Source organism: Vespula vulgaris, chromosome 22 (assembly GCF_905475345.1).
Source record: "Vespula vulgaris chromosome 22, iyVesVulg1.1, whole genome shotgun sequence".
Lineage (NCBI taxonomy): Eukaryota > Metazoa > Arthropoda > Insecta > Hymenoptera > Vespidae > Vespula > Vespula vulgaris.
The window spans coordinates 2,537,604-2,546,732 of NC_066607.1; the positions used below are offsets into that span (position 1 = coordinate 2,537,604).

The 9,129-nt window shown below is 28.0% G+C and overlaps 3 protein-coding genes across 8 annotated transcripts; 1 reads left to right on the plus strand and 2 right to left on the minus strand.

Annotated features, from left to right (window-relative positions):
• Window positions 1-16: 16 nt before the first annotated feature.
• On the minus strand, window positions 17-4,965 carry LOC127071574 (uncharacterized). 6 transcript variants are annotated; one of them, XR_007785103.1, is made up of 5 exons: window positions 4,370-4,965; window positions 3,866-3,985; window positions 1,359-3,510; window positions 807-1,050; window positions 17-682 (listed from the first exon to the last, which is right to left on the minus strand). XR_007785103.1 is itself a non-coding variant. In XM_051010999.1 (5 exons), exons 3-5 carry the CDS (start codon window positions 1,512-1,514, stop codon window positions 441-443), a joined length of 642 nt encoding a protein of 213 aa, XP_050866956.1. In that variant the 5' UTR covers window positions 1,515-1,571; window positions 3,866-3,985; window positions 4,370-4,630; the 3' UTR covers window positions 17-440. The 6 variants fall into 6 exon arrangements, 2 of the variants coding, with proteins under 2 accessions (XP_050866956.1, XP_050866957.1); XR_007785104.1 differs by having other exon boundaries at window positions 3,866-4,207; XM_051010999.1 differs by having other exon boundaries at window positions 1,359-1,571; window positions 4,370-4,630.
• Window positions 4,966-4,974: 9 nt separating this feature from the next.
• On the plus strand, window positions 4,975-6,743 carry LOC127071571 (SPRY domain-containing SOCS box protein 3-like). The gene is made up of 5 exons (XM_051010996.1): window positions 4,975-5,332; window positions 5,484-5,674; window positions 5,879-6,107; window positions 6,278-6,505; window positions 6,596-6,743. Exons 1-5 carry the CDS (start codon window positions 5,281-5,283, stop codon window positions 6,676-6,678), a joined length of 783 nt encoding a protein of 260 aa, XP_050866953.1. The 5' UTR covers window positions 4,975-5,280; the 3' UTR covers window positions 6,679-6,743.
• Window positions 5,589-8,830, minus strand: LOC127071569 (N-glycosylase/DNA lyase). Its single transcript, XM_051010993.1, has 3 exons — window positions 8,533-8,830; window positions 7,847-8,152; window positions 5,589-7,761 (listed from the first exon to the last, which is right to left on the minus strand). Exons 1-3 carry the CDS (start codon window positions 8,640-8,642, stop codon window positions 7,164-7,166), a joined length of 1,014 nt encoding a protein of 337 aa, XP_050866950.1. The 5' UTR covers window positions 8,643-8,830; the 3' UTR covers window positions 5,589-7,163.
• Window positions 8,831-9,129: the final 299 nt, after the last annotated feature.

Here is a 9,129-nt window from a genome sequence, read left to right on the forward strand (position 1 = left end):
GAAAAAAATATGTATCGACGATTAAAATCTATTTATCATGCTCGTCGAAAGAAGCGATCAGCAATTTTTTTTTTTTTAACATTACGAGGTGTATGCCAAAGATCATACGAAAAAAAAAAGGAAAGAAAAAGAGATATCTCGCTAATTAAATTAATATTTGGTTTTAGTCGATGACATTGAAATATAGTCATAAATTTACAACTATATTTCTCCTTTTAGAAATATATTGGCATAATAAAATAAAATAAATTGAAATTATAAAAAAGAAGAATGCAAAAAGTAAAAAGAAAATTCACTTGGCAAAAAGAAAAAAAGAAAAAAGGAAAAGGAATTTTCTTTTTCTTTATTCTTTTTCCCTTTTCTTATTGTCCTGCTTTTCCTTTTCTTTATTTCGTCGTTACTTTGAAATTATTTTACTTTTACATCCCTTGATAGGATCATCATTTTCTTTTCGATTTTTTTCGATTCTTTTTCTCATTTGTATTTTCCTTCTTTGAAATTATCGATGCTGATCGTTGTGAATGATCTATTGGTAACGCGATCGATAGAGCCATACAAGCCAATGATTTATTTTGATCGATAGAATCTTCGAACGGATATTCGAAACATTGCATTTCGTCGTTGAATACCTTAAAATCTTTGTACATTACTTCGGCGAGTAAATTAAATCCCAATTTACGTGCTGTATTTATTAATAAAAAAAAAAAAAAAAAAGAAAAGAAAAGAAAAAAATTGTTCTTTAAATATACGTATATATTATTAATTTTATTATCAAAAATTAATAATATTTATTTGAAAATTATTACCCATATGTTGACTAATAACGGAACTAAATCCCGCTATGCAAGCTGGTACTAAAAGAGTTCTTGCTCGTTCGATGCAACATTTAATTAAAGCCGTTCCAATACCTTTTTTCCGATGATTCATATGTACTAACAATAAATGTATGCGAAAATATTTATCGATTTGTAATATCTCGTAAGGACGTGCTTTAGAAAAAACACAACTTCTAAGACTCATTATATTGAAGATTGCTTCTCCTTGATTTTCCTGAAAAAGATAAAAAGATAAATATTTATTAAAAACATATAATGATACATGCATATAAAGATACAATATTCTTCTTCCAAACAAAAATATTTATCAATTAATATAAGTAATATATAATCAGATAAACAGAACCGTATAAAAAAAAGAGAGAACAATAAACAATCATATAAAATTTCATTATACGATGGTCACTATTCAACGCATACATATTTCCTGATTAAAAAGTTACAAGTTTATTTTCTTTTCTCTTTTCTTTTTTTTTTTTTTTTTTGTTCGACCATGATTATAACAGCTTAAAAAACATTTACTTTTATTCGTGTTTCCTTTCGTACGTGATCTCCCATAAAATTAATCGACGCAACGATAACCCCTATGATCTTATTTTCACCTTCTTGAACGGCGCAATAGCTTTGCATTTCCAACAACTTCTTTTGTATCATTTTAATAGAAGTTGTCACCGACATGAAATCGTCCAACAAATCAATAGCTGTACTTATTGGTTCCTCCACGAAGAAATCTTTCTATATTATCAAAGACATTCAAAGCGGCATTTATTGATTAAAACGGATTAGGCATATTGCACACAGCTCGTTATACTGAGCGTCATCAAAAACTTTTATATCTTACATCCTTATTTTAGAAACAACAATAAAAAATAAAAAAGGAGTCTGACATATTAGCTTAAATAAATAAATAAATAAATAAATAAATAAATAAAAGAGAAGAAAATAGAAAAAAAATAAATAAAAAAAAAAAATGTCTCGACCTTGCAATAACGCTGAATCTAAGGACCGACAAAATCATTTATAACACGTACTGAATCAATCGTGAAATTTTGTTTGTGTCACACAAAAAAGAAAAAGGGTTACGCTTTGATCCCTTTATAAGATAAATTAATTAAATGTTATGATCTAGCTAGAAAATAATATTTTTTTGTACATTATTAAACTTTACTCTTGCGAGTGTGTACTCGTATAAAATTTATTGCTTCCTTAAATCTATCTTCCTCGAGGCTAATGATTCGATAACCATTCGACATCCTTTGCCAAACGATCGCTGCGACTTCTTTCTTATATTTAACTCTTTCCTTTAAATCTTTCAGAGAGATAAAATTATCGTCGAAACGATGAACGTAAGTCGATCTTCTTCGAGAAGACAATTTAAGGGTGATAGATTCGCCCATTTCTTTTTTCTGTCTTTTATCTTTCTTCTTCCTTTCTTTTTTTTTCTTTTTTCTTTTTTCTCTTTTTTTCCTTCCTTTCGACAATTTTTTATAGACTTCGATTGGATTGATACAACACGATATTAATTTTTTCCTTCATTTATAATTTAACGAAATGAAGTACGCGACGGATCTCTCGAACGATTAGGAATCAATTTCACAGGTTTTATATTACTTAAAAACGTAGGAATTGTTTTTATACGTACGCGCTTTTGAATTTGCAAATTTATTAAGAGCAAGAAATACAGAGAAAGAAATATTAGAAAAATCATTTCTTTCCTCTTTTTTTTTTCTTCTTTTTCTTCTTTTTTCCCCTCGTAATAAATACAGATCATTTTCTCTTTCAACGATGGACGAGTACGACGACAAAGACAATGAAATATTTGACATGAAGAAAGAGAAAGTATTCGCGCCTCTCGAATGGGATTCGCCAATTAATTGCAAAATACAGGATCTCCACGAATCGTTATACGACGAAGCATGTCGTTTGATAAAAGTTCAGAAAGTTTAAATATAATCAATATTTTAATTTGGATCTTTTGAAACACCGATGAGCAAGAACAACCAACTGTACTCGTATTACACGCATAACTGCGGGAACAACTTTGAAGAAGGTAGAACGAAATTAAAAAGAATAAATAAAAAAAAAAAGAGAGAGAGAGAAAGAGAAAGAGAGAGAGAGAGAGAGAGAGAGAAATAGAATCTCTATTACGAACGTATCTTTCGATATTGAAAAATTCATATTAATAAAAAAAAAAAAAAACAACAACAACATAGTCTAAAAACAAAATCTAGAATTACATCGAAATTAACAAATATTATCCCAGTAAAAAAAAAAAATTGAAATCGTTCGATCAATACATTTTTTACTTATTTCTTTATTTATTTTTATATATCGTATTAATATATTTAATATTCCGAACATATTTAATATTGCTCATCGCTGTTTCACAAAGTTAACAAAATTGAGTTTATCTTTTTATATCGTTTATTCCCCTTCCTTCTTCTCCCTCTTCCATCATCTTCACCTATCCCTTCACTTCTTATACTATCCATCTTACAGCATCATTATTTTCGCGAGGAACCAATGTGTAAATCCATTGAACTTTTAAACGACAAAATATCGGTCAATTCTTATCTGAATTTAATAAAAACTTGGATGAGGGATACTACGAGTTTGGTAGCACTCAGTATAAATTCTGGAAGAGTTGTTGGCGTTGCTATCACGAGGATCAACACTGATTCCGAAAAAACGAATATATATGAACGTAATCAAGTAAACATTTCAATTAAATTATAATATTGTTTGTGTGTGTGTGTGTATATGTATTCAGGGTCGCACTCAACAAAAAAACTATTTCATAGAGGACACCTTAAAACTAACAAAATTTATTTTATTTAATCGCTTTTATGCTTCGCGAGTAATAAGTTTTTAAAATATGATTCTACGATTATAATATAGAGAAAAAGTGAGATTTAGGTTAATACGTTTCACGAACGTTTAAATGCGGCCCTGTTTCTATCGAAATGAAATTTTTTTTTATATATATATATATATATGTTTTTCGTTTATGTTACTTTTTAGGTACTTACAGGACGATCCTTACAAGATATAATACTTCTAATCAACGAAGTCACGAATCAATCCGATGTTTATGTTAAATTTAAACAAGATTCTTATTTTCGCATATACATACTCTGTGTTCATCCAACCTATAAAAATAAAGGCGTTGAAACAGCACTATTACGTGCATTCATACAAGCAGCAAGAACTATGAAGTTGGCAGCAATAGGGGGTGTCTTCACGTCGGGTTATAATCAATTATTGGCCGAACAAATCGGTTTTAAAATTTTATCCGAGATACGTTATAATCGTTGGATCGTTAACGACACCGTTGTTTTCGATGATCCAGGAAAAGGAAATTATTCTGTTGCCTTTATGGGAAAAATAATCGATTACAAGGACCCAAAGGAAAAATGCAAATACGACGTTTAACGATCTATTAAATTTTACTCAAAAATTTCGATATTGAAATAATCGATCATTCTTTTTTTTCTTTTTGCTTCCTTTCCTTTTCTTCTCTAATAATTACTTACTTAATTAGATTCATTTTCTTATTTCACTTTATCGCACACACTTTATACGATCATCTATTCGAAAATTCATTATTTCTGAATTTTTCATCTTTGTTTGAATATTATTGATAAAATTAATATACACGAAACGATTATTTGTCACGATTAATTCGATATCGCTTGTTATACTCTCGTTACTTCGCATCGATTTTTAACTCGACTAACAACTGTCTTGAAGTTGGCACACTTGCGTTTCCTACCTGTCGATAAGGCAGTTTTTATGTTATTCTTTTATTTCTATGTATTCTTATTTTTTTATTTTTTTTTTGTTTCTTTAATTGTTATCGATTCGATATTGAATTAGAATTCGATATAAAAATTTATATCTCGTAGATGAAAACATTTCTTTATATGTGTATTGTTAAATATTTGTACAAAAAAATACACACACATGCATATATATATAAAAACATAAATTTTTAATGCAACAAATAATTCATAAAAAAAAATATATATATATATAGGTAGCGTTATCTCGCGGAAAAATCGATCAACTATTATTGAGCTTTAAGTTGGTATTACACATTTGTATGTGTACATAATATAACAGAGTTAGTAGACAATAGTTTAGTGATCGTTTTCGTTTTTTCGTGAATCAATATTTTAATTAATAAATTACATAATCATACATATTTTGTTCTTGATGCAAATTTTGAATCAGACAAAATATAAATAGAGAAGATTCAAAATTATTCTATAAATTAGTGTATTCAATTCGTACGCACAAAACGGTCTAAACTTCGTGTTCTAAAAAACAAAAGTAAACACTATTACAAATAAATAATAATCGTAAAATATAAATTAAAGACTGCCTGGTAAGAATAAAAAAAAGATCAAATCAACTTGCTGAGAAAAAATAGAAAAAAAAAAAAATGAATCCTGATACTAATTCAAAAAATCGTAAGGAAGAGATCAGGAAGAAATGTAAGTGATAATTAGCAATTAAAAATAAAGAAAATTTAACATTTCATTAATCATGTATTTTACCCATATGTAACGGTTTAAGAGATGTATATATTATTATGTATATATATATATATTATATATAATTATATTTTTTTTTATATATTATCAGATCGCGAATGGTCATGGGATGCCAAATGTATATCAGGAATATGTGAACTATCAAAGAATAATTTAGAAGTAACATTTAATCCTAAATTTAGTAAAGGTACTGCTGCAGCAAGAGGTAATAAACCATTAAAAATAGGAAGACACCATTATTGGGAATTAAGAATAATTACGATTGCATATGGCACAGATGTAGTGAGTATTTTAATTGATAAACATTTATTTTTATCTTGGAATTACTTTTAGGTTATAAATAAAATATTATCATATGTTATTACGAATTTTTTCGATACTTACCAAAGTATTTCTTATACTATTTGAACATCTCACAAGAGTTATTTTTTATTTATATTTTTAAACTAGTTTTAATGATACAAGTATATAAATTTGTATTTGTAGATGATTGGTGTAGGTACCAAAAGAGCTAATCTAATGGATACAGAAGGAAAATTTTGTTCTCTGCTTGGACAAGATCACGAATCTTGGGGATATTCTTATAAAGGATACTTACAACATGGTGGTCAAAAACATCCTTATACAGCATGTTTTAATGAAGGAAGCGTAATTGGTGTACATCTTGATACTTGGAGAGGCAGATTGCAATTTTTCTCAAAACAAAAATCTTTAGGTATTATTTATTAGGTATTATTTATTAATTAATATACCTAATAAAAAATAATAATAAATACTAAATACTATTTTAGTTATAGTATTAAAACAACTAAAAAAATAATACGATACAAATAATTAATAAATTGTTGATTATTTAAGTTTCATTAAGAACTTGATGTTTTGTAGGTGTAGCATTTACCGGATTAAAAAATATTGTCCTTTATCCTATGATCAGCTCAACATCTGCTAACACTAAAATACGAATATTATATTGCTGCTCAATACCTAGCTCATTACAAACGGAATGCTTATCCGTACTGCCACGCGTACAAAGAAATTTTCTTTCTGATACTTATCCTGTATTGCAATATTTAACTCAAAGTACGTTTGCCGATGTCTTACGAAAGAATTCAGGTAATTCATTATTAATTCTAATATGTAATACAAATCAAACGAATAACACACTAGAAAATTTTAATTATTTTCTTCATTATTATTTTACAGAGATTGAAAGCGATGAAGAAGTTTCTGAATTTGCACCTAAATATAGACGTTCTGTGAAATTATGGTATAGGAGAATAAACTAGAATAATAAAAAAAACTGTATGAAGCAGTGAATACGTATTCTTAATAGTTCTATACGTCTTACGAGTATTACAAACTGAAATTTTTATTTTCGTGCATCTAACATTCGACAAGATAAATATATATCTATTGAAAAATTATAAATTATATGGTACCAAGAAATATAAATATAATGAACGTTCGATTGCCGTAAGTAAGAAAATATGTGTGACACACAAACAGGTGTATTCGATATTTATATATATATAAACTACATTAAACTTTAATAAAATTACCAAATACATATTTAAAATAATGAGCACTATTATACGTGCATACTATATATATAAACTCTATAATACTGAACAAACTTCATATTTATCTTTTATATGTATTTAATTGTACTTAAGTGTCTAATTAAAAATTGCCAATATATTGATAGAAAATGCAGATCTTTTGTAAAATGATATACATGTAACAATTTTATTATAAGAATAATGATGACAATTTACTGTACCCTCTGAATTTTCTTTTCTGGTTCTAATTTAGTCTTTGTATTACTTCGTTTTCTATTTAAAGTATTCTTTGCGTTATCAGCGATTTTTGCACAAAATAAAATAGCTTGAGCCCAACCAGCCAAGGGTCCCCACAATTCACGTAAATGTGTACTAATTTCTTCGTGAATTTTTGGAGTTACTGTTTTTTGTTTTCCTAAATGCGGTAAATAATACGCTCGTACAACTTGAAATATATGTGTATCTATTGGTATAGCTTCTAAGTGTCCCAAAGACATTAAACAAATACAATCTGCAACTTTCGGACCAACTCCAGGAAGAGTAAGCAATTGTTCTTTAGCCTCGAAATAAGAAGCATTATTACATTTATGAAGACTCATAAGCCATTTTCTTCCCCCAAGTTCCTGCAACTTTTTTGCAGTATTTGCTATGTACGCTGCACGATATCCAAATCCTTCCTTCCTTAAGATAGACTCTACATTTTGTCCTTGTAATAATTCCAATGTTGGAAAATCAAAATAATCATTCCCATCAATGGAACATATTTTCTTACCAAATAGAATACATAATTTTTCAACCATCCCAGATATCCTAAGCAAACAAAACTTTCGTATAAAATAAAAAAATTGCAAAAAATAATCCCTATCGCGAATATAGAAATAAATTAAACAGATACCTCTGAATATTGTTGTTAGAAGTGCAGATACAGGAAAATAGATTTTCTAATATGTCTTGATTCAAGATTCTAATGCCGTCTACTTTTTCGTACGATTTCTGAAAATTTTTATCTACTTCAATCCATTTTTTACAATGATCTAATAATGATATATCCAATCTGAAGTATTGTCTCAAAATTTCATCATAATTTTGATTATCCGATAGTGATCCTTCAACCGTATATCTTATACTGGTTTCATTCTGAATTAATGTCCAAACCGAACTGTTAAAAACACCTCGATATCCAGTTTTATATGGCAACCATCTAAAAGAGTAGTCACTTGTATGGAATAAGAATAATAAAAAAGACGCTTCGATTGATCAACAATGTATTTATATTTAAATACAGTAATTGCGCATATAAACACGCATATATATATATATATACATATATATATATATTATGTTGTGTATAATATAATATTACGTATGATTTATTAATATAATATTAAGTATGATTTATATATACGCTTTTAAACATTGTCCGATAAAGCTGTTGCATGCAAATAGCGAAAAAAACTTTCGGGATAACCTAATATATATATATATACACATACATGTTTACCATTCATAGAGAATAAAAACAAAGAAATAATTATATCTATATATATATATATTATTTAATTGTTAAACAGAATAAATTACCTGAAACTTTGGCCACCTTGCAACGTTGCACCTAAGTTCAATTCTTTCGAAGAACATTCGATCATCTTGTTGGTTAGAAACCCCAAACATAACGAAGAACAAACTCGCATAGCTCCGTCTGTGGCAATTCACTTCGAAATACTGACATCTTTAAACAATGTAGTATATACACATCTATAGAGAGGTAGGTGTTCTTCTATTTGTGAACTCGATCATTTCGCCATCTGGTGAGAATCTTTAGAAAGAAAAGGAAAAATTGAAATACAGTACTTACTTCTATATTTTGAAACAGTACGTACGTATATCATAGTTAAACATAGTACTAAACCTATTAGAAAACGGTTATGGGTAAACTCAGGTATAAGACAGTAGTAAACAGTGAACAATTTCCCAGTCTCTTTTAAGATTCGGACGCGTTAACACTAGTTACTTCGTTTCGTCGATAGAAACTAAACTTAAATTGTAATTTTTATCATTCGTTTATTTATTAACGTTTCTAATCGATTATATTTCGATCGGATAAATTTTCATCGCGCACGATTTAATATAAGAAATTGTTGTAACATTTCACGTAGGAAAAACTTTCGAAATTAAAAG

Excerpts from the sequence above, each read along its gene's own strand:
- LOC127071574 (XM_051010999.1), bottom strand. The coding sequence starts at position 1,514 with ATGTCGGTGACAACTTCTATTAAAATGATACAAAAGAAGTTGTTGGAA. Across the intron at positions 1,051-1,358 it reads GAAAGGAAACACGAATAAAA|GAAAATCAAGGAGAAGCAAT; the intron begins GTAAATGTTTTT and ends TATCTTTTTCAG. Across the intron at positions 683-806 it reads CGTTATTAGTCAACATATGG|CACGTAAATTGGGATTTAAT; the intron begins GTAATAATTTTC and ends TAATAAATACAG.
- LOC127071571 (XM_051010996.1), top strand. The coding sequence starts at position 5,281 with ATGAATCCTGATACTAATTCAAAAAATCGTAAGGAAGAGATCAGGAAG. Across the intron at positions 5,333-5,483 it reads GGAAGAGATCAGGAAGAAAT|ATCGCGAATGGTCATGGGAT; the intron begins GTAAGTGATAAT and ends ATATATTATCAG. Across the intron at positions 6,108-6,277 it reads CTCAAAACAAAAATCTTTAG|GTGTAGCATTTACCGGATTA; the intron begins GTATTATTTATT and ends GATGTTTTGTAG.
- LOC127071569 (XM_051010993.1), bottom strand. The coding sequence starts at position 8,642 with ATGCGAGTTTGTTCTTCGTTATGTTTGGGGTTTCTAACCAACAAGATG. Across the intron at positions 8,153-8,532 it reads CAAGGTGGCCAAAGTTTCAG|ATGGTTGCCATATAAAACTG; the intron begins GTAATTTATTCT and ends CTACTCTTTTAG. Across the intron at positions 7,762-7,846 it reads TCTAACAACAATATTCAGAG|GATATCTGGGATGGTTGAAA; the intron begins GTATCTGTTTAA and ends TTGTTTGCTTAG.